Source organism: Falco rusticolus, chromosome 4 (genome assembly GCF_015220075.1).
Source record: "Falco rusticolus isolate bFalRus1 chromosome 4, bFalRus1.pri, whole genome shotgun sequence".
NCBI classification, from domain to species: Eukaryota; Metazoa; Chordata; class Aves; order Falconiformes; family Falconidae; genus Falco; species Falco rusticolus.
This window is the reverse complement of record NC_051190.1, coordinates 54,911,288-54,939,269: the sequence shown is the minus strand read 5'-3', so window position 1 is coordinate 54,939,269 and position 27,982 is coordinate 54,911,288. Positions and strand designations below refer to the sequence as shown.

The window sequence follows — 27,982 nt, the reverse complement described above, 5'->3', positions numbered from 1 at the left end:
CAGGCATACAGTGTCTTACATCAATCTAGCAGTCAGCATCTATGTAGATGTTCTTTCCTCCTTTTGTGCAACACCCCTTCCCTCCTACAGACCACCCAAAGCCCTATAAATAATCCAAGGACTGTATTTTTTCTCCAGATTTCTCTTCAGACCTCAAAGGAAAAATATCAGGCAAAGGAAGGGAGAGAGGGAGAAGGGAAAGTGAGGAGGAGAGAGAGAGAGAGAGAAAAGATGGCTAGTGAATTCAAAAAGAAAGTGTTCTGGAGGGCAGTGGTGGCTGAGTTCCTTGCCATGAGCCTTTTTATTTTTATTAGCATTGGCTCAGCTCTGGGTTTTAACTTCCCAGTGGTGGGCAACAAAACATCCACAAGGTCTCAGGACAACGTGAAGGTTTCGTTGGCTTTTGGGTTATCCATCGCTACCATGGCACAGAGCGTGGGCCACATCAGCGGTGCACACCTGAACCCAGCTGTCACCCTGGGCCTCCTGCTGAGCTGCCAGATCAGCATCTTCAAGGCGCTCATGTACATCATTGCCCAGTGCCTGGGGGCAGTGGTGGCCACAGCTATTCTGTCTGGAGTCACCTCCTCTCTCCCAGACAATGCCCTGGGGCTCAACACGGTAAGTAGAAACTTTTAATTCCTCCTTCCCTTTTTGTTTTGGAGTAGAAATGTAACACCTGTCATCTGCTAAAGATGTGTGCATGGGGGGTGCAGTGGTGATGGTGACCTCAGGCAGCCAGTTGCTTGTTGTAGCAGGGGATCTGGTGCTGGCTGTTATCAGCATCGATCTTTGTCACAGAGATGGTCCTTCCTCCCCACCCCCTCCTCAGATCTTTAGGACATTATGGCCGTGATCACTTTTGCTCATGTTCAATTGTGTATATCCAAGTGGCTGAAAGGTGCCTTTTGACACCAATTTAGCATGAAAATCACTGGCAGTTGCATGACAGAGTCCCTTTTGTGGCTCTGAAGGTCTCAGGTAACAGACTGATGAATGTGCATATACCAATGTTGTTTTTTGCTTCGATGAACGTGGGTCTTTTTCAATACCTAATTAATGGTTTGTGTAACCTGATGATGATTGCAATGAAAACCTATGAGAACAGTGAAAGAGCTGTAGCAAGAGAACCCCTGTCAGCACAGGTGTGAGCACTACCTGTTGCATTAGGCAGAGTGCTCAGACCCTGCCTGACACACAATCCCAGCTGCACTTTTGGTGGGTTTCTCCTTTTGCTGTGAAAAATGGGTAAAACCCTGAATTCTCAGGTGTAGCCTGGAGAAAGATGTGCGGCAGCTACATTTAACAGGGGTCTAGTTTCAGCCCTCTCTCAGCCAGGTGCTCACAGCATGCTGCACAAAATCTGCCTGGCCACCACTCCTCCTCCTCAAAATGTTGCTTTTAATGTTGTCATTGTACCAGAACAAGAAAAAAAAAAAAAGGATAGATACACTTTTAAACTTGAAATCATCCCACTATCAGAGGCAGTGCTACAGCCACTGCAGTACATGGGGTACTATAAATGGCAATTGCCTTATACTCACTTATTTCACCTGATTCAGTGAAGAGCAAGTATTTCACATCTTTCCTATGGCCCCTTCCTTGCAGAATACTCCTGACTGCAGTTTGAGACTTTAGTAATTTGAAATCTTACGCCCATTTGAAGCCACAAGGATATTTGAGACATAAAAGCTGCAAATACAATGCCTTTTCAGAAATCATTTAGACAAAAGGGAAAGAAAGGATTAAAAAAATAAATTAATAAATAAAGTAATATTTGCATGCTGTGGCATTACAGTTAATTCAGAAAATGGGGTGGTTTTTGAAAACATGATAAAATCTGATATTAAGAAGGTGTTTCCTGAGCAGCTTAGTATCATCCACCCTTGTGTCGCTCTGCGGGTTGGCTGCTTGCCTCCCTCGAGCCTGGTGCCTGCAGGTATTCCATCATGCCACTGTTTTGGAAATTTTGATCAGTTAATCCAAAACATTCTGGGGAAGAGGAGCGAAACATTTTATTAACTCCAGAAGTCTCTGACTGTCTGTGTGATACGTGATCTTTTCCTCTGAAACCACTGGCAGAGGGAACTGCTCAACCGCATGGGACGGGGTATCCGCCCCAGTGGTTTCCTCGAGAGGTCCAACTGCCATTAAACACGGGAGGTCTGGTTTCAGTAGCACTTGCGTTTGGTCTTCCCCTTTTACGTGCCACAAAACGTTGACAGCGGTCTCCTTTCTCTACCCAAAAGCCCTGTAACTGGCCATTTGTAAAGGGGGTGTAGATGGTAAGCCCAAACTCTTCTCGTCTCTCAGTCAGTAAGTCTCCAAGCTACAAAGATATAGTTCAGAACTCTGCACAAGGGCATCCCAGAAGAGCAGAGCCTATGGGGACAGATGGAAAGGTCAGGATAGATCAGTGCACTCACTGATTGTAGTAAGCTTAGGAGACTACTTCATGAAGCTCAAAACCAGCATGTGAGGGAAGAAGCCTTTATTCTGCATCCCTCCCACCCCCCCCACCCCCCCCACCCCCGCCAAGCACCTCTGGAATACAATCAAATGCATTGTTTCCAAGGCCATAAAATGCACTTTAGGCAAAACCAAATCATCTAAGTCTCCATCATACCAATTTTATAAATCTGGCAATGATTTCTGTGCATGAATTGATGGATAAAATAGTTCCTAAAAAATAGTTCCCTGGTTCCAGTGCTTGCCATTGTCAAACATTCAGAATTTTGGGGTTTTTAATTTTCTTTTTCACATTCAGTTATAAATGTTGTGGCTAGAGGAACTGTGAGAAGACCCCCCCTGGAGATGGGGATGGGGACGGCAGCAGTTCTTCTCCCTTGCAAGAAAGAACTAGAGAGGAAAGCAGATCTATTCGTTTCCGCTGACAAGGTCGGACTGTGTGGGGAGAGGAGGGCTGAGGGGGAGTTGGGTCTGAGCCCCACATGGGGGAGAAGGGCAGAATGGCTGTCCTTCCTTCTGCAGGGTCCTTCTGCTTGGCCTGGAACCACAGCCCAGCATGGAGAGCATGCCGCCTCCCCCAGCAAACAGATGATAAGGAGATGCCACAGAGATTTGCTTTTATGTCATGCTCTTCAACCTGAGGACAAGGAAGGGAGGGACAGAGCTGGCATTCCTGCCAGCTGCTTTGTCTTCCTGCCCTTCCTGTGGAAAAGGAGGTGTAGATTCACTACTGGGAGAAAGAATAGAAAGGGAGTGCTGTTTGTTTGGCAAGGTTGGGAATAGGGCTGGGATGTGCCTGTGTCCCCTGTTCTGACCCTACCATGCTTGTGGAGGGGTGTTCTTTACAGGAAAAATGTGGGGTCAGTGGCCATCCAGTGTCCCCAGTGGATACTGGGTGGGATTGTGTGCCCAAACTTATATTTATCCTGCCCAGCTGTAGGTCCTGCACTGAGGGGCCAAGTGAGGAACCCATTTCCATAGGGTCCTCTCTAGTTCACAGAGAAGGAGAAACAAAGAGAGGTACTTTATATCTGTTGAGTTGTCCTCCAAAGACAGCCAGCTCTGAGGTTCAAGGCTTGGGAGCCTCTGTTAAGTATCCAGAATGAAGTGGGATCAATCTGTCCCTTTCTTATTGCCCAAAGGGAAAAAGGGAAAAAGGGGAACAGAAGCAAATGAAGCACAAAAAACCAACCACGGAAGGTGTAAGGTTTAAGAGAAGGAAGGGAGGATGGAAAAGCAGGATGGTCCTTTAACATGTTCAATAGTAAGGTCTGCCTTAAACTAGGACAAGCAAAACAGTCACATAGGAAGAGTTTGTTCCAAACTTTACTAAAGTCAATGGGAAGATTTTTAGTTATGTTGATTGTTTCCAAATAAGACATTCTAGGCAATATTCAGGGAGGTATTTAGATTACTGAATCTTTTAAAGACACTTAAACTCCCATATATTTTAGTAGTGATGTGGGTGCCAAAGTAAAATCTTCAAAAATTGGAAAAGCTGAAAGAGGACCATGGAGTGTGTTTGTTCTAAAAATTTAAATATTTTTCTTAGAGTATCTTGTATCTTTTTTTTGGCAATTGGATTACTACATGTTACAAATTTCCATTAGGTAAAACTGTAAGAACAGAAAATACCTAATCCAAAATGCACTCATCTGCCAGCATAGTTGGCTATTGTCTAGTGAGGACAGATCTGTAGTTTGGATAATGGAAGAAACTATTCATCACGGTCAGTTAATGACCAACAAAGAGCTCAAGCAGGAAAGGCGGGTGAGAGGAGACTTCTGTTTCTGTACTGTAAGGTAACACAATATTTGTGGTTCAGCAATGATTATCTTGAGAACTTTTATCAAGCTTTTAAAAACATGCTAAGCAAAAAAAAAAACCCACCCAAACTTAGCTCAGTTTCTTTTTTTATTTTTATTTGTGAAAATTATCAGAGTTTGTGAAAAATGCAGGCACTGTTTTACAATTTCATATTTTGGCATACTGATTAGAGTGCCAGGAAACGTGCCCCCTAAGTCTTGGGGGTATAATTTGGAAAGTATTTGAAAACTCTGCCTTGAAGTTTATGATGAAAGATATTATTTTAAAAGTTATAAGTGGATCAAAAATTGTAGGCAAGAAAAACAGACCTGAAGGTAGTGTTGCTCGGGTAGATAAAGAGAAAAGAAAACCAACCAAGAATAACAAATAGAAGGACTTAGTTTTAAAAAACACTCAGTGGACTGATAAATGTTGTTTGTGTAACTGAGGAACTTTCTGGAAAAGCCAGAATTGATCTGTGGGCAGTTGATTCAGAGGTCTGGAACGTTTTCTGAAGACAGGTGAGTAGTCATATAGATACTGCTCCCAGAGCACGAAAAGTCACTTGTTGCTGGAACACCCTTTGGCATTCCAGTGTCTCTGCCACCAGTGCCCAGCAGTGTCCCCAGAGCTGGATCAGCTGTGGCAGCAGAATTGGTGCACAAAGGGGTGCAATGCCCTTTGGTGATAAAACACACAGTGGCCAACTCCAAATCCTTTGTCAAAGACAGGGAGGAAGGACCTCTTTGCTGTCCTTGATTCTTCATACCAGGGCAGTATCTGCTATTTTGAGATACATTCCACACTCATCAAAGTCACACTACAGAATGAGTCCCCTTTCCATAGGTAATCCCAATGAGCTGGATTGTGGTACAGCAGCAGCAGCAGAGCAGCTTTGAACCCCTCTGCTGGAGATGGCATTTTTCTGTGCTGTCTGTGTCCCCCAGGTTCAGCCTTATTCTGCTACTTGTGAAAGCTGAAGGTTGGACAATCTCTTGTCTGCAGATCCTTACCTTCCACAGATGTACCATCTTATCTCTAGGACATCAGTGGTGGTGATTTTTCTGCCAAGAAATTGCCAAGACAGAAACCTCTAGTGCAAACGTAAAATTGCTCCTGCACTGGGAGTTCCCTTTCATGAAGTTGTGGCCTGCCACACCTTTTAATGGCTTGTGTGGGTCAGGACTGATGTTTTTATCTTGATATACCTCACTGAATCTTTCCCATCCTTTAGAAAGTTGCTTCCAAGGGGATCATGGAGAGGAATCACCAAACTCCCCACATTTGGTCCAAACCAGTGCACCAGTGGTGGCCCTCTGACCATGGGCAGTGGGACTTGCATGGCTAGACTCGATGACTCAGTGTTTACCTTGTGATTTCCCTCTCTCATTGTGCCCTTGCCCTATGAGTCTGTTCTCCTCCAACCTCAAATTAAACAAAGTCAGGTTGACTTGGAAGCACTTCCAAAATAAACTGAGAGCTTGACAGTGTGAGTGGACAATTGAGTAAGTGATGCTGCTTTTCCTCTGAGTCAGTATGGAAAATTGCAGTTCCAGAGGTGCCGCTGGATGGATGAAACATGCAGCTGAGTTCCTGACCTCCAGCGCTTATTAAAAATCCCTGGATGCGTTTTCTCAATGCAGATTATATACTACGCCTTTCTCAAGTTTTGATACAGTGAGCTTCATTCTCCTTGTCCTTGTCTTCTGCCCTCCCTCTTTTCAGTTCAGCCTAGGCTTCTCCTGCCAGCCTTGCCTGTGCTGGCATCTGGGGGCTTAAGCACTTGAACTTCTACAAGGGAGCAGAAGTTGCTGCATTTTCAGAGTGAGCAAAAAGGTTCCTGTACATGAGATTAGTCTGGGATTTTATTTTCTTAACAAAGGGCGCCACAACAATAGTTCATTACTCAATTTCAGTTTTACAACAGCAGTCTTTTATGGCATGCCAGCATTGTACTGACTTGTACCAGGCTGGGCAGGTGGAACACAGGAAAGGCACCTGCTCAAAACTGGCCGTAGTCTTGGCTGCTTTCTAGTGTGTTCACACAGTGACAGCAGAAACATTTGGGCTGAGATGTAAACCTGATGGTTATCACCCATCCTCCAGATTTTTTCAGGATAACAGGGGTTATAGCTTTAATCCTTAGATGTCACAAGTTATTTCATATTTCCATTTCTCCAAAGATTTGCTTAGTGTTGCTATAATAATACAGCCATATCCTGAGCTTTTGTCAGAGAGCATGCAGGGATGCAACAGCATGGCTGTTTCTGGTACAGGACATAGTCCTTAGTGATCGTCCACCTGTGGGACAGTCCTCTGATGACAGAAGAGACTGGTTCAGAGCAGGTTTTGTGCCATAAACTGGGTCCATGTCCAGAGGATCCAAGGATGACAGGTTCATTGTTTGAAAAATGCTCTGCAAGCCTCAGATGAAAGGTCATCTTTATTTATTTCTACTTAGAAACTATAGAAATTTATGAAAGGGATGCACAGACGGTTGTAAATAATGAGTTGCATTAGATATAAACCCACTATTAATTTGGTAGATTGGTTCTGTAATTCAAATGGAGTCATGCTGGGATTTTTTGAGAACAATTTTTTTTTCTGTGTTTGACCAGCTGCCAAACTAAGATTAACTATGAAATACAAGGAAATTGATCCTGCCACCACCCTTCTTGACTGGTGAATAAACAGTTAAAATGCTTTTCCTTTCCTTAGCATTCTATCTATTATGCCATGCATACACGGATATTTTGTGTGTATGTGTATACACACCTCCACACATACTCACATACCAGAGACAGATCAATAGATAGAAAGATTCTTCAGATGAGGTAAACCCAAAGTTCATTTCATAATTTAAATTAACTAGAAATATTTAAGAAAGTATCTGTTAGTGTATATTGATTCTAAATCAAGATCTGACATGTCAAGAACCACAATCTGAGGACAAATGGAAATTTCCATAGCAAACATGAGAATGAATATCATGGAGCTCTTCAGGTTAAATTGATGCAATGGTAAAAACAACTTCTAAGTCATTGTATCAGGGCTCACATACTTCAGCAGATAATGTGAACCTTCAGGTGAGTTGAGAACAGCATCTCTTTAATCAGAGAATCCTAAAAAATGTTACTATCTTGCCTGTATATAGCTACCTTTAAGGGAAACATTTTTAAAGCAAGGGTGCTAAACCACATCACAAGTACTAAAGGAAGAAAAAATAGCCCTTGAAAAATTTCCTGTTTGTCTCAAGAGGAAATTGCCTGTTTTCTTTAGAGCAGTGGTACATTTTTGCTTATTTGTCCATTCTTTAGCTTAATTGAGAGAATTCAATAACAGAGTGATCTTTACCTAGTATCACAACTGAAAATGTCAAAGAAATGTTCATTCTTAGAAAATCTCCATTCAAGAGTTAGGGAAACCAGTCTAAACTATTGTGCTTGTGCTCAACTTCATAAATAGCAAACTATCTGTATGTTATGCCTCTGCATTTCTCAGTTTCTGTGCTTCCCTGTCTTTAAACTGTTGTCTCTATTACCAATGCGCAGAGGCACCCTTTCCACTGTGGCTGATAGGGTACCTGGCACAATAAGACATCATCGTCTGTGGCTGTGCTCCTCAGTACCTCCAGAATAATATAAATACCAGTGTCGTGGAGCAAGTGAATGTCTTCTGGAGGTTTTTCTGACCTGGCTGGGAGCAGTATTTGGTCCTGTGTATTTATTAATGTGTAACCTGATGGGAAAGTACTGATCTTTCTGGCACCCAGAGCCAAAGCTAGTGCTGGTGTTTAACTGCTGCAGCTCCACTGAAGTCAAAGAGATCTGAGGCTAAGGCACAACATTAACCTGTTAAATCAAATATACAGGGCCCGACAGGCATCCTGGAGGAAACTCTATAAACAGCAGGAGAGCAAAAACATGTCCTGAAATCTCTGCACAGGGTTTCTCTTTTGGCACCTGTGGAGCGGAAAGGAGCAAAGAAATCCTCTGTGTACTTTCCTGGTGGAGCCTCGTGCATCCTCACTCCAGGAACCGCTGAGAGGTACCACAGACAGCCAAATTTTTCCAGGCCCTTGACACTTAATTTGGTGCCAAGCGAAGTCAATGAATGCTTTCAAAGCAGAACTGTGGCACATGTTTCCTTACACATATATGCACAACTTCTCCTGAAGTTGATGATGGCTGTATTTGGACTGAGGAATGAATAAAGTCAGGTTTGGCCCCTTTTCCTTTTTTTGATACGTCTTGCTTGATGAACAAGGTGGAGAAATGAAGGAGCTGGAATTGTTCCCCTAGTTCCTGAAATCCATTGCACATATTCAGAGCTGGTTTTTAATTCCATGGAAAAGCCAAATCTTCAGTGCACTGCACAAGACTGACTGTACGAACTACCTCAGTCTTGGGAAACCTGAAAACTTCACAGGTTTGCTGGAGTGTTTGTCTAGAAGTATAAAGTGAATATCGCTTTGGTGCAACTGCCAACAGCCATACTGTGAGGTTTGTGCAAATCCAGCTAGTTATTCCAGGAACAACATAGAAAGGAAAATTCTATTAGGCTCAAAATTCAGATATGCCCAAAATTCTCCTTTGAAAAACCACCTCCTTCTGGGCTGACAATACAGGAGATCGTAAATAGCTCCATGGTATAAATGAGTGCTTCAAAAGTGTTACGGAAAATGAACTATTTGCTTGGGTTTTGCTGGGTAAAGAAAAGAAAAAAAAAACCCTCACCATTCCTCATCCTCTGAATAGAAGTTGTTTATTTCTCAGCAGCATGACTTATAAAAAAAAAATTTCCCCAAAGCAATGTTCCCAGAGGCACATCAAAAAGTAAAAGCGTAAATGAAACAAATGCTCTATCTCTAACGAGCTGAGCTAAATGAAAGTGCTGTAAAGGAATTGACTTTTACTGTCTGTCACTGGCCTCACATGTAAACTTTATGTGCTCTGGTTTAATATAAATGAAACCATCCTTCTTCTCTTAGCAGGCTGCTGCCACGAAGAGCCCTGGCTAGTTTCTCATCAGCCTGAAGACAGGGTGGGAGAAGGGAGGTTAGGCTTGTTCCTGGAGGGTGTCTGCTGTCCAAAGAATGGAAAATATGAATTCTGCTTTGGGAATTGAATGAGTCCCCTTTAGAGCTCTTAAGGCTGTATTTATAGGAAGGATAATCTAGCAGAGGACAATATGTTTTGTCCCTAGGTTCTGCTGAATGCTTCTATTGTTGATTTAGGATACGATCCAAAGCTAATTATTTGCCTCATAAGCAGCTTCTTCTGAGTGCTCCTGTTGTATAATTTTAAGTGAAACTCTTTAGATCTTTGCCTGTCTCAGCTTACTAAAGATATTAGATTTCTGTACTCTCTGAATCCCTAACGCTCAAATAACAGGTATAGAAACATCCATTTCAGAGTGATACTGGTCAATAGCAAGGAGAGAAGAGAATAACTGCAGTTATATATATATGGGGATAAAGTCTCTGAGTACATTTTGACTGTGAGTTAAAGGAAGAGACTTCCAGTGGAAGAAAGGTATATAATCAGGATGGAAATTATCAAGTTATTTTCAAGACAGAGTTGGAGCTGAACGCATGAGAAGAGTCAGAGAAAGTGACAGGCCAGGCAGTAGAAGATGGTTTTGAGGGAAACAGGGAGATTAATTTCTGAGATTACATTTGAAGAACATTGCATTAAAGAATTTGCCCAGCTAAACTTAAGTGATAGTTCATATAAAGCAGCATAATTAATAATTCCACTGTGGGGATAAAGAAGAGAGCATGAACCACTTAAACTGATGTGAAGAGTTTTCCTTATTAAGAAAAATAAAGAAAATCAAAGAAGGGAATTTTTAAGCTACAGGAAGAAAACACAGTAAGACAGAGAGAATTTCCTTGAATAAAATGCTAGAAGTCTTCCTTTAAGAAAACAGTCTGCTGTGGCTGAGCTAATCTAATAATTTGGAATGCTGAAAACAGCAGGCCTGGTGAATGTTGTTAGCTTTGTATTTGAATTCAACAGAAGGAAAGAGTTCTGTCTGCTATAAAGATATTATTTATTGCAGCAGAGGTCCTTAAAATGCTAGATTTTGTGTGGACAGGAGAACCTAGTTCTCCCAACATGAAGATTAAAACCACTTTATTAAAAGTTAATACATTTTTAGTCAGTCCACAACATGCTTTTTATTATGTGCTAGCCATGCTATTGCTGGGGCTCTGCAAAAGCTGCCTTCCCTAGGGGATGGCTGGGATATGCAAAGAAGTCTCAGCCATCAAGGATGTTGTATGTGTCACTAAATTGCTGTGGCTTAACTTACCTCTCCCAAAAAACACCAGTCAGCATGGCACGCAGTGAAGTGTTTCATAAGAATGTAGAAAGTTGACATTCCCCTACTGAAAAATAGACTTTTACATTTCCAGAGGCCTCTCATTTTTCAGGAACAATGAGAAACTAATCCCTGTTATATGAAAGTAAGCTGGACCCTAGAGATACAATCCATGGCTAAGGTTTTGTTGGATGAGATGGAGCACAGCACCACGTGGTGAAACCACCTTGCATAACAAACTGTCTTATCCATATAACGGGAAACAGGTTTGAACTTGATATACTTTTACTCCTAATGAGAAGAATATGAAGCTGCTAGAGAAGTACACAACTGAGTTTACCTTGGGCCAGTTTAATTTCCTGTCCCCAGTTCTTGTCTGAAGGCAGGCAACTAATAAATATCCTGCTCTAAAAAAAAAAAAAAAAAAAGAAAAAAAAAAGAAAAGGAAAGAAAACATCCCATTAATTTGCCCAAATTATTGCTTGAAGCTGTGGAAGTCAGTCAGCTAAACATGGCTGTTAAGGGTACTTCTGAGAAATGGGTGTCCCTAGTTCCCATCTCCTGTCTGATGTTGTGGAGAAATGGAAGCAATGCGACCACTGCCCACTTCCCAAGACAAAAAAAAAAAAAAAAAAAAAAAGCAGGTGTTGGCTTCAGCTAGTTACTAGTCTTACAGTAATAACTAGATAATGATTTTTCATGACTTTTGCCCTCGAGTTTAACACTCCTCATTTGACTGTGTTACAAGTGTCTTGACTCACTCACCAATACAGATTCCATCTCTGCAGAGACTTCCCAGTGACGGACCCACCGACCGTGGCTCCACTATCTGCACATGTCACCAGCTGTTTCTGGACATTAACTTGGCAAAACTCAAAGAGCAGCACTGAGGCAACTCTGTCCCCAACCTTCCCACAGGGAGAAGATTTCCAAAAAAAAAAGGTCTCTTAGGTAATTCAGCTTAGACGAGACCTCAGGAGGTCTCTAGCCCAATCTCTTGCTCAAAGCAGAGTCAGCACTGAATTCAAGCTAGGTCACAGGAGCGGCATTAGCATTATCAAATAAAGAAAAATTTTTAATGGGGAACCAGTATTGTACCTCATCCCATGTCCAGTAACGCAAATCAGAGGGCTTCAGCATGCCCTAAATGCTTCTTTAGGCTCCAACTGGCTGCAGCTCAAGAGCTTTCTGAATGAGATGTGGTTTCTATAAATTTACTGAATTCCAGTGGATTTTTCTTCTGCAAACTTGTTGAGATTTAGTGGTAGAATTCAGCTCACAGGGTATACCTCACTTGGAGTGCCTGCAGGTAGGCTTCTGCTTCTCGTCGGGGTGCCACTGCAGCCAAGGCAGAATTATTCAGTGCAAGCTGATGCAGCCAAGATTCATTCAGCTGATCAGTTATATGTGTCTATATTTAACACCCAGGTCTTGCCAATGATGTCATCCACTTCTTGCTGTGTTTCTGGTGCTTCTCCTGTCAAAATAGTGACTTAGAGATGAAGTTTAATGGAACAATTCCTGTGAACAAAAAAGGAGGATAAGTCTAGATAGGTTCCTGTGGTGTGGGAAACTGTTTGGGAGATTAATGTGGGCTTGTGTGTTTCATTTTAATCCCTCAGAGCATATTTGGCTCCTTAAAGCACCAAATCCACTCTTCAAGTTTCACAAGTCTATAGCATGAAAAGCTGAGGGAGTGGCTATGCTGTTCCCTGCCCTCTGACAGTTTTTCTGTTGCCTTGATGAGCATCACCTAAAATGCAGAGCTTGTGAGAGTTACTGGACAGAGATAAGAATAGGTCAGGGATTTCTCAGCAAACACATCAAGGGCAAATGCAGTGTCAGCCCACACACGCTGCCCACATCCCTTGTTGTGACCGTTGATGAGCAGTTGACCAAGGCAGGGGAGAGTCATTGCACTGTGCATATGGGTCGCTGGAAAGGGACCTCTTCACCCCAACACTACAGCAGAGGTGACTGTGTCTTATGTTTCAAGGCATTATTCTATCTATTTGAGAACCAGAGATACGGTCACTTTAGATTCTGGATACTCCCAGTAGCAGAATGCTAGATATTAAGACCAGTGGTTAATTTTTGCCTTTATTTTAATGACAGCCTTTGCTAGTCAGGTCTCTGTAATGTATAGTACTACTTCCTACTAGGTTCAGAGTAAGATTTAGACAGCCCTGAAGCTTCTTAAGTCAGGTATTCTACAAAAATTCAAGCTTTCCTTAAAAAAACTGCATAGCGTATGGAAAATACAATGAAAAAAACCAATGAAACAGAAACTCATGTTGGTTATGCCTACCTCGCTCTGTCAAGAATTTAAAAGAGCAGATTCAAAAGGTGCAAAATGTTCCATATTGCATTGTTAGCTGAGTAACACTTGCAAATTCACTGTGACTAAGGATTATATAAGTAAATACACACACATACATATGTACATTTTAACTTGATAATTGGAAATGCACCTTCCTACTACGCATGTTATGCTTTGGCTGGGATATGGTTAGGGTGGTCAAGACTCATACTCTTCCATGTGTTGCTGTACCCTGGATGGTCCAGGCTGCTGCCACAGCGACACTATAGCTGTGACAGGGAAGCAGGTAACAAATGTCTATGATTGTACACTTACACGCTGCAGATCCACAGACCACAGCAAAGCAGAACATCCAAGGTTTGCCTCAGTTTGCCTCATTTTGGAACATGGCCCAGAGTCCTTGCTTTCACAGTGGAATCTTACATCCCTGGCAGGCTGTGTAAAATTACATGCTAGAGGAAAGCAGAAGGTTTCCTATGATATTTCCAGGTTTTCTTTGATCCCACACAGACCATCAATAAGTGCTGATTAGCAGGGAGAATGACCTCAAGTCACGTCAGCCGTAGGATGTGTTTTCCTGGAGGGAAAGGAAGAATATGATTTCCTCCTCCCAAAGATAAGGATTATCACAGGTTTTAAAAACACAATTTTGCTCTTATTGTCTTTTTCCTTTTATAGAAGGCCTTCAAACGAAGGGAAAGACTAATGGTAGGTCAGTGTTTAATAATTTGAAATGCCGAGGCTTTGTCAAATACTAACTTCAGTGCGTCAGACCTCAGATCTAGACTCTCTGGGGCTTAACTGTTGCATTATGATTGAAGATCTTTTAGTTTCTTATCCACTTTTGGGCATCTGTATATCACTCATTTGCCAATACACCTGCCTTTATAAGTTTGACCATTTGCACTTCCAAATGTGAGATAGGATTGACCGGAGAGTCTATAGTCCAGATTCTTAAAGAGCTACTTTTAGTACCAATGAGATGCATTTGTCACCTAATTTGTTGACAGCAACAAATCCCACTGACTCTGCAGCAAAAAAAAAAAAGTGATTATTTATAAAAGGGGATGACAAAAGTAACAGAATGGTAATTTAAGTCATATCAGGCATTCAGCATGATTGTCTGGATCACATAATTTTCACTGCCAGCTCATCTATCTATATATATATATGTCAGACTCATATTTCTCACTATTTAAGTCCTATTAACACTGAAGGTTTCATTGATGATATTAATTTATACTGTATGGATGTCAAAGGAAGCAAAATGCCCACAATTTCAACCAGAATTCACTTCTATCTGATGATAAACTGCTTCTAACTCAAAGTATATCAGTCTTGCATATTAAAGAACAAGATATAGAAATATATTATTAATGCTTCAGATTGGCAGGTCTAAGAAAACAATATAATTTCACTGGTTTTAATGTAGCTAATGAGATTTATGCTGGCTGAATATTCAGATGATTTTTTTTTCAGTGCTTAGGAATTTGAAATTATGCTGCATTGTTACAAAGAAACAAGACAAGTGAATAGCAAAGGTGGAATGTGAAAGAGTTCAGCTAAACATCTGCACTTTTTAAAGTTATACAAATATTAGTTTTAGGGAAATTAGGGTGTAAAACTACAAAAGCAGATTTAAATTATGTTTTCCCATAGTTTCATTGTTGTGACAGTGTGACAGGTCACAATAACATTATGTTTTTGCCATGTATGACCCAGCAATTTTTAATGCAGCGGCTACGACAGATGGGGTAACCTACTGATAGCACTATTCTTGAGCAGAAGTTTTGCAGTTTGCTTCCTACTCTGAGTCATTCACATTCTCAGTTTCTCTGGCTTGTGTCCAAGCTCATATTTCAGCCTGTCTGTGCAATGTAGTTATTTCTGCTTAACATCAAGTTATTCAACTCAGATATAGGCTTCTCTTGTCTTAACTGACATACCACTGAATATAGCGATTAGAAGCAGAATTCAAACCTTCTTATGACATTGAATGGTTTAGCTCCATGGTTTCTTGTTAAGCACAAGTTTCTAACAGTACTCCTGAAACATAACAGCATTTCTATTGTATAATCTTCATTTATGTGAATTACTGTGGCTTCAATATGTTCTGCAGCATTTACATAAATAAGAAGCTCCACTGATTTAATGATTAATAATACATTTGGAATATCTACATTTGCCAGTGTCAGTTTTTCTAGACAATTTGCTTTACTTCAGTAGGAAACTGAAATAATTCCCCCATCAGCCATGAATTTCTGTTCACTTTTTCTTTTTCTTCTTTTATCTTTTTCCCTGTTAAGCAAAAGCAACCCAAGGAGAGAAATGTCTGCTCAGGTCTGCATTCTCCTTTTGAGACAGTAGATCCTGCAAAACTTTGTCATACTGGTTGAAGTCAGGTAGGAGCATCAAGTGACATTTTCCTTCTTATCTCTGTGCAGCTTTCAGAGGGAATCAATGCAGGACAAGGACTAGGTATTGAAATCATTGCTACCTTCCAGCTGGTGTTGTGTGTCCTTGCCACCACAGACCGGAGAAGGAATGATGTCTCAGGATCAGCACCTTTGGCCATTGGTCTCTCCGTTGCCTTGGGACATCTTCTTGCTGTAAGTTTTAGCTCTCACAGTTGATAGCTGCAATGTCCCACCCCAGGATGGGCCAGTGAAGGCAGGAAGATGGTGGGAAGATGATAGTTTTTTCCTTCTCCTTCCACTTCAGATACTGACCTTGTTTCTGCCACACGCATGGCCCTTCTTTCTTGAACTCTGTGGCTGTGGCACTAAGTGATGAGGTTGGAGGAGCCACTGCAGTAGGAACTGTTTCCCTGGTGGGAAAAGACAGGCACATGGCAAAGAGTCTTCCCCCTTTTTTCTGAGGAAGAGTGGGTGGGATGAATGAAACTGTTGTGAGCATCCAAACCATACTGCCGGCTGTCACATGCCCTCCTGTGTAATGAAGCTGCCGCACGTGCATCAGTGCCTCACCACTGTTTCTCTTTCCACCTTCTAGATTGATTACACCGGTTGTGGAATTAACCCAGCCAGATCTTTTGGCTCAGCGCTGATTGCCAACAACTTTGAAAATCACTGGGTAAGTTGAATCAGTTTGTTTAGCTTACAAGAGGCTATGCATATACACAATCTACAAAATCAGGAATATATAAACACATATCATTAGCACCAAGTCAGTGAGTTTCCATTTCCATTTCATTTAACAAAGAATAATCTCCTTTTACTTCCAACCAGCCTCTGGAGATCACAAAGTCCTCAAATTGAGTGTGTATATTCAAAGTAATACAGTCATTTTTTTTATTTCCCTTAAATTTTATTTATTTCAAATATTTTTAAATGTGAAAGCATCATACACAGAATCCTGTATTGAGTATTTATTGTTTAAACTGGGTTTGTAACGTGCTACTGCTTTATCTGGTAAAACCTAATTTAGGAAGGTTCTTAAGCAGGTCTATAAACTGAAATGGATCATCTAATATTTGGAAGCTAATAAAATATTAATCTTCTTAAAGTTAAGTGTCTGCTTATGTGCTTTCATGGATAAGTGCTCTGGAAACATTATAATTTTTAGATTATTCCCTGTGGTTAAATGTGTTTAACATGAGGAACTTCACAAAAATTAACATTTCACTAAAGCTCAATAAAGGCGGCTGTTATAAAAGCCCTAAATGACCATGTGTTTTTGAATATTTTAAATATAGCTTGTTCCAACACTACAACTCATGATTTCGACAGCCAGTTGTATAGACATCCATGGAAATTTAGTGGTAGTACAATGGATTGTGAAAATTTTGGATACAGATGCTATTTTAATCCAAAGAATAAAACACAAAAGGTGAACACTGGGGAAATCTTGCTATTAATTAATGGCACTTAAATCTCACTGAAATACTTCTATTGGGTTACTAAGGTAATGTGACTAAGCTAGTAGCTACTATTTTCAGAATTTAATAAAATATTTTCCTTTGTACAGAGAGAAGGAGATAGATTCATATTAAACCACTGACATTGCTGAAAAAAAAAACCCAACATTTTCAGCCTCAGAAAGTCTTTGGCCATGCAAATCCCTCAAAATCAACTGTTATTTTTAATAAAACCAACCTGCCTAAAAATATACTTTTATTACCTCTCCCTCCAAACTTTACTTACCTTAAGTGAGTAGACAGTACAATTACAGTACTCTCACTAGCTAAATAGCAGCTAGCAGCAAATTAAGCACCTGATTAGGTTCTCACTGAGTGTTACTTTCTAAGTACCAATCGCTGATAGTGGGAGAATGGAATCCAATGCCCTTGTTGCTTTTAGAATTTGTGCTCCCCTGCCAAATCTATCTGGAGGAACTGAGATGTTTTACCAGCGGATACCTGATTTTAAATATCAGAACTTGATAAGTCACTTGATAGTCACAGCTATTAATCTCTTCTGTCTATTGCCTATTCATGGTGAGACATTCCCAGTTTCTTGCCTTGCAGTTGAGTGAACATTCCGGTGATAGACTGTAATTTTAATGTTTGCACTGTAAATCTTGTGGTGAAAAATCCTCAGAGGACATTTTCAGAACAGCTTGAAATGCCGTAATACCTGAGGCATTAACTGGGCTTGGAACTGTGTTTCAGATCTTCTGGGTTGGCCCAATCATTGGAGGAGCAAGCGCTGCCCTGATTTATGACTTCGTCCTGGCTCCCAGAAGCAGTGACCTGACCGACCGTGTGAAGGTGTGGACCAGTGGCCAAGTAGAAGAGTATGATCTGGAAGGAGATGATATGAACTCCCGGGTTGAAATGAAGCCAAAATAAAGAAGGACAAGGGGAAAAAAAAAAAAAAAAAAAAAGCACATTGGTTTCCGAAGATTTTATCAGTGTTATAGACTCTTTGTAAACCAGAAAGCAGTACTTTGTTTTTTAATTCAATATGTTTTTCCATTTTTTGCCCCCAATCTTAATAACATTTTTATATCTGGGGTTTTTCAATTAAAAAGTCTTCAGACCAAGAAGTCTTTAGACACTTTTGTGTGAGCTAAATAAATTGGGCTGAAAATTAACCCCTTTCTTACCACCACCAAATTTTCTGGTGTATTTAACATGAGTGGTTCTCCCAGCACATCACTCAGTAATGATAAGTAGTCCAAATGACCAGTGTGTTTGCTGAAAGAATAGATACTGGGGACAGAAAACCTTCTGTACCAATAACAGGGGCCTTATACTGGAAAAAGTATTTATACAAATATGTGAGGCTGGTATCTAATGCCAGCAGCACATGTGAAAAACGATGTCAAACCATTGCCCGAACGCATCTTTGGAAGCAAACGCCACTAACAATGACTTGTTATGTAGACTCAGCCATGATTTTCTAAATGTTTGATAAACTCTGAGAAAGAGCACCAGAAAGGTTAAGCAGGGCAAGATCCTCCAGTCCCAGGACCCGTTTAGATTTTCCTGTGCTTCATTCTCCCTGAGCATCCAGCTCATTGTGCTGGGAGAGAACGTATGACAAAAAATGTATAGATACGTTAATTACCAGGAAGTAATAACTAGAGGTCAAATTGAAGAGTAGTAATAACAATGGCAAGAAGAACAACACAGTGCCAATACCTAAACAGGATCTGATTGTTCCTGTGACTACTCTGCTTTTGTTCATCTTATAAATTGAACCGTATGTTTTAAAGCAAACCAAGGGGGGGGGGGGGGGGGGGGGGGGAGGGAAGGTTCCTTTCTTCCTGACCCCATTCTAATAGCCAGTGCTGTGACATTCAGGGACAATGAGTAGATATACACACAGTATATTTTCTAATGAGGGACAAATGCATAACTGTGTGTAAGTCCATTTTGGGGGTCATTGCTTTGTTTTTATATATATATATATAAATGTTTATATATATGTTTTATACAGAAAGCCTAGTATACTGTTTTGTAAGAAAATAAGACAAATGGAAAGAATTGCAGCAGTGCTTAGCAAATAAATGACACTGGAAACATAAAGAAAATTAACACTCTAAATGATGTGGAAGAATATTTTCTGTTTTCGTTTTTGTGTGTGTGCTACTTATGATTTCCTGAGTAACCCAAAGCATTAGCTGGTCTTACCTACTAACTATAGAATATAGTTAAAGCAGATACATGCTGATATACTTGTTCTGCACTAAACAGTTTTACATAAGAAATGAGGCCCAGAGGAACCTACACAAAAAGCTGTGCACTTTACCATTCAAACACCCCAGGGGTAATATGATGGATGTCTCCCCTTGGAGAGACGGTGTGGACATGGAAGTTGAGAGAGGGCTGATATGGGAATCCGCATAGGTTGGATCATTTCATCAAGCTGAGCAGATGCACAATGAAAAAAAAAAAAAAAAAAAAAAAAGGAAATTCACCAGCAAAATAAAACAGAATACATTTTATCTTTCTTGTCTACATTTGGTGTGCTATCACATGTATTGTCTATGTACATACAGCATGATTGAATTTTGGGGTGGTTTAAAAATAAAATCAGTTGTGCTAACACATGAAATGTTCATGATTCTTGATTTTTAATTTGCCTTGTAACACAATGCTATTTCATTTTCTATACCACTCTTCAGGTGCCCACCTGTAACACTGAGACCATTTCTGCTTTTCCACTCCTTTGATTTGATGCTAGTCTTTGGGGAAAGGGAGATTCTTCCTTCCTATGGCAGGGGAAGCAGGCCCTCACCTGGAAGAAAGCTCTATCTAAATTATACTTAGAAGTAAAGCAAGGTACCACAACCTTGTGCCCACTTTCCAGAATCTTTTCTCAACTTCATTTGTTGGTATCCTAGTGCATCCACTGACCCCCAATTAACCCTTTTTTTGCCTTGCAGAATCTATGGCCAGAACAGTTGCGGAATCACCCGCAGCATATAGGGCTTTTTTACAAGCTTGAGGTAACTTAACACATATAGTGATGGAGAAAATCTGAGATTCACAATTTGTTCCTTAGTCTATACCCTGTGAAGAGCAATAACTTGTCCTATTTTCTATGCCTCAAAGCCCAAAACTCTGAAGACAAGCAATACTGCCTTTCCGTTTGGTGTGCAATAGGACTAGTCACGTTAGCTGCTCTAGCTGCTGCTTATGATCGCCATGATAATAAACAGATGAAAGATGCACAACAACTGTTTCACTAGAGAAATAAAAAAAAAGAACAGGTGAAAGTAAATTAAGTGCTATTTCTTAGTGTATTTATTCACAGTAATAATGTTTAAACAATTTAGAGTAAAGCTCTTGGAAATCAAGTGAAAATGTATTTCAACAGAATTCCAGGCTTAAACTCCTCTCTTCTTAAAGCAGGAAAAGATTAGTGGTGCATTTAAAGTGCTTTTGTAAGCACTTTACCGGAGATTATGAACTGAGATCAGCATTTTCTAAACAATTTAAGGCCATAGCTGTTAAGTTTCCCCACCCCTGGCACAAATGGTTTTGCTTTGTGCTAGACAAGCACACTTAAGAGTTATCATAATCTTATTAAAATATTTGGAAGATACCCAGCAAAGGAATTAAAAGCTGAAGCAGCAAGTATCGAAACCCAGTAACAAATGTCAAGTGGGCAAATGTATTTACATGTGATCACCCAGAAACTCAAAAAAATCTCCCTGACACTGAGAGGAAGCCTGGAACGGTTATTTGAAACAGCTCCCATGATGTATGTAGTTTCTGACCTATGGAAAAACAGACCATGTCTGTGCCCTGGTGATTCCCAGGGACAAACCTCTGCATTTATCATACATTCTAACATGAAAAGATGACAAAGGGTAGGTGCTTTCATAGATTAGCTAGGGACCACCTGCCATGGTCTCAGTAGCCACCCTGCTGGGTAGCCCACAGCATACCAAATATCCACAGAGGGTGGCCACACAGGTGCTAGCAAATGAAAAAGCACAAGGGATTATTCCCAAGCACAGGGACACTGCTGCTAGTGCCTGTATGGGGCATCCCAAATAACGTTCTCCCAAATTTTTCCTGGGAAAAGTTGACCAATATAATGACCCACTTTGTTTTGTCTGAGGGCCAGTTGTTATCCCAGGGCAGACACACTCGCTCTGGTTTAGGCAGCTGACAGTACCACCTGGTTTTTGCACGCACCAGCACAAGAAGACTTGGAAGAAGCCCGATGAAGGTGTTTTGAATTCATCCCTGGAGAAGCCCCTTGTTATCCCATTGATTCTATAGACAATCTAAAGAGATATAGGTCCTAACTTTGGTCATCTATCTTTAGAAGTAAATACATGCTCTGCCTCCCCATTGTAACCGTGGCAATTTAATTTTAGGTTTCATTTTGCTCAACTCTACATAGGTTTTTAACACGTGCAAGGAAAGAAAGGTGATTGAAACATAACATAATGACAGCCAATAAGCCAGGAAGCTTCCATTGTCTTTCCATATCCACCAGCTGCAGCAGTCACAATTCAGAGCTTAATGTTTTTTAAAAATTAAAATAACACAATAATACCAATAAAGAGTTTCTCATAGTATTTCGGTGTTTTCCCTCCTTTTACCTAGCTGAACTTTGAACGTGCCAAGAGTCACACAATAAAATTATATTAAGAATATGACTGTTATGATTCCGCTGAAGCCTGGGCTCTAGTAAACATCTGTGTCAATAATAGTTCTGTGTTTCATTTTACCCAAGCCTGATGTCCTTGAAAGTACCTTATTTTTTGTATATAAATTGCCTGATATTACAGAAATTGCACCAGAATTCCTTCTGGGGGACAAGTGCATCATTTTATAGACTTTCCAAAGCTGGGAAATCAAGCCTCTGTTTAAATAGGTTCATTGATAATAAGACATTGGTCATCTATGAGATCACATCGCTTTAGGTTCTTGAAATCATGTGCCACATAGAGCTATGAATGATGTTCCTGAGAAGGCACAACTCCTGTTGACTTCAAGATTCCCTTGTGCTGTTGGACAAATCTAATATGTTCAGATCTACAAAGGGAATTAACACACTAAATTCTGATTTGACAGTAGTGGGACTTTGCTTAAACAGCCTCAGGGGAATTTTATTCTCGCTGAAGCCACAGTCATCATCTGTTATTTATTTTGAGAAGGCAAAATTTGACTGCAACTATTTATCACCAGATAGAAACCCAATTTGCCTCTAGATTGGGTTATTTGTTGCTGTGAGTCTTTGCTTCTGAGTAAAATTTTCTACTGACCTGTGCTCCTGACCACTTCTATGTAAGTATGGATGTCTGCCCATGGCCATTCCTGTTCTTCTACACCCTGTCTAATCCCATAGTAAGAGATGGGCAGGTAACAGCAACTGGCAGAACCGGTTAGCTGCTTCAGCTGTAATAGTATTCAGATGTGGATGTCAGCCCTATTGGCCGCAATACTGTGATAAATTCTTGTATACTTCAACATTTGGTAAAGAGGTTGAGCACACACACAAAAAAAAACCCAAACCAACAAAAAAAACCCCAAACAAATCCAGGAGTGAAGAATGCATGGAGGGAAGTGACACATCACATACAAGACAATAGATATGTGGATTTCATTAACATTCAAAAGGATTCACTCCCTTTTCACCTTGCTTGAACTATATACCCTACTGCTCTTGAGCCATGGCTGTTTGAACAAAAGGTCTTCAACTTCTTCAAGCACTGTTACGAGATTTATAGATTTTGATAAAAAAGAACCTCAGAAACTCAATGCACTCACCTTTTCATGATCTCCTGAACTTTGTGATCTGTTATACTCTAACATTTACCATGAGCTGCCCTCATTGTGCCCTTTCCTGTTTTGTTTCTATTCTTGTATCAGAGTAAGAATTAAGAAGCTTGTGGAAAATGATCAATGCAGTGAAACTATTTGCCCATTTTTGTAGCATATCTAGAAAATTCTTTCCTCTTTCTCTTCTTTTCATTTATACTTCATCTTCATGGTCCTGAGCAGGACAAACAGTTAAAGGTGATCCCTCCGTTTAACCTCTTCTCCCTTTAGCTTGTGGTCACTTCCCTTTTCTAAAGGGTGTATCCTTACTCCTAGAAAAACCCTGGAGGGACCGTCTATTAATTTTTTTTTCTTTTGTGCCATTGAAAACAAACAAAACAATGTTCCCTGGAAGCATGGGAGCCAAATAGCAACTCTTGGCAAAAAAGCGGCAGTTCAGTGCAATTGCTGGAAACAGTCTTACTTTTTTTTTTTTTTCCTGAAAAGTAAATTAAGCACTTGTAGGTAGCAACCTATTCAAGACAGATGTGACCATAAAAACGACAAGCCGCAGAACACATTTAGTTTCCCTTGAACTTCTCAATTTTTTTCTTGTTTCACCATTTCACATTATTACTTAATCAAGAAGAATCCGGCATGAATTAAAGGGGATAGGGGGAAATGATGGGCCTGCCCAATTTTATATCCTATCAGTGCTGTGTGGGAAGAGAGGTCACTTGTATGGTGACTGTATCTTCTGTCTTGAAGCCAGATCTGATTTCATCAAAAGTGTTTTAGCATTGCTTAAGGAATGAAAGAAGAGCTGGATTGTATTCCTATCTGGCTTTAAAAGTGTGTTGCGTTGTCATGGTAGTGTAAAATGTTTTTTGAGATATGAGGGAGTGGACAGCAGCACTTTCATGTGTCCTATAAGAGATCTGATCTCAGCTCTGGCTGGTAATTAGCCAGGCATGGGAATGAATCTCAAACACTTATTTCAAACTGTGAGAGCCAGAAAGACCTATGATGTGCCTTTGGCACATTACCTTTATGTCTAAGCAGCACTAACCTGGATGCCACCGGTGGAGAAGCCTGGAAAGCCCTGCCAGCAGTGTGCAGTACGCAGGGAGGCTCTGGGTTCGTAGTCTTACTCCTTGTTAATCCATGTTTGTCCATTTCAGTTAATCATCGAAGTGTCCTTCAATGAATCTTTCTTTGTAGAGGTTATTGATAAAGGAGACATGAAGTGACAGACTGAGATTTATTTGCCACAGGTGGGTATTTTGGCTTTAGGGTAAATTTTGGGTTTGTTCTTGTCATTGCTGGTGCTGATAGATTTACATCTTTTGGCATTAGCTTCTGTCTATTGAATGCAGAGAAAATGCTTTATGAATCTAGATTCCCATTTCCATTACACATCTTGGTAAAAGACTGGAAGGAATGTGAAAGTTGTATTTCCTTACTGGGGAAAAAAAAAAAAAAAAAAAAAAAAAGAAGAAGAAGAAGAAAACACCTGCTTTTGTGATTGACAAGAAAACTGTTGCCATATGCTGCTGGGGGTGTTAGTCAAAGGTGACCATAGTGCATCGTGCTTGGAAGAAAAACTTTTTATTTAAACTATTCCTTAAAACAAAACAAACTCAAAACACACTACTCCAGATGTGACTTTTGTAGCCCTAATTTAGTCCCTTCTCCTTCACCAGGCTGACCAAGTATGCCAGAACTCAAGCTGGAACCACCTGCATCACAAGCAGCTTTCTAGACCCAGACAGCCCTTGAAACGCTGCCCATCACCAGTGCATCGTTACCCAGGACTGCCCCAGATGCTCCCTTCCTCCTAGAGGTCTACACTTGTTCTTTTAGACTGCATCTACACTAACAAAGACCAATGCATGCTTTCATGCTGTCCTGCTACCGCCCAGGCTCTTAATTACTAGCAGGCGTAACTTGGCTCTGCTCTGTACAGTACAGTAGGGTGTGCCTAGGTTGTTCCAAACATGCAGTTTGGATGATGCTGCCTTGGACTGGGAGGAAGAGAATTTAGCTGTATTGTTGCAAATCACGTTACTACTTGCTCTCGGACCTAGCAGACAGGCACTGGACAATTTTATTTACTAATACAAATATATCCTGAAATAACTGAATATGTTTTGGTGACATTTTTAGGATGAAGTTACTTAGTCTCAGTTGTCACCTATTTCTGTTCAGTAGAAACATGGAAATGAGCTTTTAGAAAACTAAAATCAAACAAGGTGCATGACACTTTTGGCAAGTGTCTTGGTCCTCTTGATATGCACCAAGTGCAACCTGGAATGCCTGCTTTCAGAGAGATTAGAGAAATTTCTGATTTCTGAAATTATTTCTGACTTCTGGTTGAGCTTTGGCAGGAGTGAAGGTGTGGATCTGTTCAGAACTTGAGCTTTAGGCTCTGAGGGACCTTGAAGACAACCTAGGCTCAGTGTAGACAAGTAAGTGATTTAGGCACTTCATATTTACATGTTTGTAGTCAGTTTATGTCATCTTTAAAGTACTTTGGATTGTCACATGCAGTCTTTTCACATGACTTTTCAAACACTTAGAGCTTCTATTGCATCTGACCTTTTGTCAAAACATTCAGAGTGGTTAATTATTATGCTAGGGTTTTCACTGTGTGAACAATGACCTCTTTCTTTCCTTGAAGGATTGTTTGTCTGATTAGTTGGTTTTGTCCAATATTGTTAAGAAGCCTTGACTCTGGCTTCTTGATAAATAAAAGCTGTTTCCTGATCCCATTCAAACATTGAAATCATTGTTAAATTTTAATAATGGCCTAAGAAAAATTGTGGAGTTTACCAGTACACATTTATTCCAAATATAAATCAGCGTAAATGGTTTAAATGGTGCCTAGTCCTATGAGCTTAGTTTAGTAAATTCACTTGAATGTTTTGCATGCGTAAAGAAAATAGAATAGAAAAGGAAGAGCTGCAAGGTCTGCAGGTTTAATTAATTGGCAATGTATGGGATTTAGTGATATCTGCAGTATGGAAAGGAGTGGGCTCACACACCCTGTTGTGGTAGGTGCACTGTGCCAAGCTTGGTTCTCAGACTAGTGTATGACTTTCATGTGACTCAGTAAAAAGTGTGCATGTGTAGGTGTATAAACTTTTATGCATGTGGTCTTATATATGGAAAAGCATGTATATGGGCCAGACTTAGATAAAAATACTAATGAGCCTGGGTGGAACATACTTTTCCAACTCCTGTTATCCCAGAGAAGATGTAACACAGTTCTTGGGTGAGTTTTGATGAAGACTCACATTAGAGTTATAGGCATGATTTGGACAGCTCTATTTCACTCTTTTGTTGCGGTGTTTCTTTTGTGTTTGGTTTTGTTGTTGTTTTTTTTTTAATTTTTGTGGAGGCAGGAAACATTACCTTTTCATACTGTATTCTGCAAATGTTTTAAATCAAATTATTATTTTTAATAATATTGAGATGCAGTGTAATTCTGATATTCCAGAGAAGATGTGCTTTGACTTGCAAGCCAAAGCATCTAAATTTAAGTGTTGGCAAGGTTGGAGTTCACATGAGAGGTTATTTTCTAGGCGCCTATCACTGCAGATCTACTGAATTCAGTTAGTAAAACATGAAAAGCTATTCAGATGACATAATTAGGGTTAGCTGAATAACTGGAAACTTCCTTGACAATATTGATGAGGCCTTGACTGACTCGGTTAGAGACCTGTCTCCCTTGTATATGCTGATACATACATATGCAAACAGAACATAAAGGCAGGACTAGTAATTTAGAATAAAATACTAAAAATATCATAAAAATTTCAAGAAAAATAAAAGCATTTTCAATAGCTGACATTAATCTTTACACTATGGTTTTGAACTTACAGCTCGGTTTAGCACCAAAAGGGCAAATTATGCATTATAAAAAATAAAATGTAATTCCTTGCCAGCATGAATGTCAGGGACCAGGGAAGATATTCAATGTAGTCCTGTCAAGAAAGCCTGTCTGGTAAGAAAGAAGGATTTTTACCTTCAAAGGAATCAACTGTGTCCCAATGGCATCTAAATTTGGATAGAAATTATTTGCCTATACTGTAATAGAGATCCAGAAGACCACTAACATTTTAGTACATAGCTGTCTGCTAAATCTGTCCCTTAGTCTCATGGAAGCAGTTTGACTGCAAAGATTTTCAAAAGCTCAGTCTTTCATGAGACATGGGACAGGACAGCCAAGGTAAATCTGGGCATTCCCTGGAGTAATGCTCAGAGCCAAAACCCGCTCTAATGGAGATGTGAGTAGGAAGGGCAGTCTGTGGGCTGCGAAGCTATAGGAGAAACCGTGGACTTGGGTACATAAAGTAATGTTTCTAACAGCTGGGCAAGTGAACTTTCTGAATAAATGAATTTCTCTGTTCCTGTCTATGGTCTTCAACATAAACCTCAAGCCAAGAATTGTTTCTTGGTGATGCAGTTTTCATTTTTTTTTTTTTTTTTTTTTTCACATCTTCCTTACCCAAATTCATCTGGTAGCTTGCTCAGCTGGCCTAAATGCTGCCTGATGGCTAAGTATTGAACAGCCAAGCCTTCCGGCCCCTCCGGAGCTGAGATTTCATAGGAATGGATCTTCCATTAAACATCCTTATTAGAACAAGATCAGTCCTGCCTCCTTTTCTGCTGCACTTCAATCCCTCAGGATCCCAGGGATGCTAACAGGGGGCCTTGCTGCTTTGTGCAGTTCTGTTTAAGGCAATCCCCAGAGGAGTGGTAGCTAAAGAAAACTGTCTGCAACCTGGGGTTTTAAAAATAGAAGCAGATGGCTGGAACGCTGCAGCCAGCTGGGCTGCAGTTAGCAAAAGCTCATGAAAGATTTTAAGGTCAGCCCTGCACTGTGGGAACGAACAGGCCATGGTGTGTTTGAACTGGAGGCTGAAAAAAGAGCCACAGCGGGAACCGTTCTCTGATTTGTTTCAGACACTTTTAGGAAGGTTGTTCTGCTTTTTTCCCTTCAGCCAAGCAGACTGGAGACGCGACTGAGTTTGCTGCACTATGAAGAACATCCCTGTCAAAATGCTGCATCCCTTTTGCATGTGTTTCTCCACACCTCATAATATTTCCATACTTTTTTATTTCAGATCTTCTTCATTAACATTTACCCTAATATGATTTACCTTTCCTCTGCTTCATACTGGAGCATGTAATCAGACCAGTCCTATTTTTGCATAGATACCTAGCCCTGATGATGATGTATTTCATACCTTCGTCACTACCTTAACAGAAATTTCTTCTCCCAGCTCAGTACCATCTTTCCTCATTGACCTTCAGAGGAGATGTTCTTCACCCATCAGCACACCATACAATCAGGAACTGGGCTGCTCAGC

At 40.4% G+C, this 27,982-nt stretch overlaps 1 protein-coding gene across 1 annotated transcript; it reads left to right on the top strand.

The window, feature by feature from the left end:
• Positions 1-46: 46 nt before the first annotated feature.
• Positions 47-17,806, top strand: AQP1 (aquaporin 1 (Colton blood group)). The gene is made up of 4 exons (XM_037386237.1): positions 47-621; positions 15,364-15,528; positions 15,932-16,012; positions 17,550-17,806. Exons 1-4 carry the CDS (start codon positions 232-234, stop codon positions 17,727-17,729), a joined length of 816 nt encoding a protein of 271 aa, XP_037242134.1. The 5' UTR covers positions 47-231; the 3' UTR covers positions 17,730-17,806.
• The last annotated feature ends 10,176 nt before the right edge of the window (positions 17,807-27,982 follow it).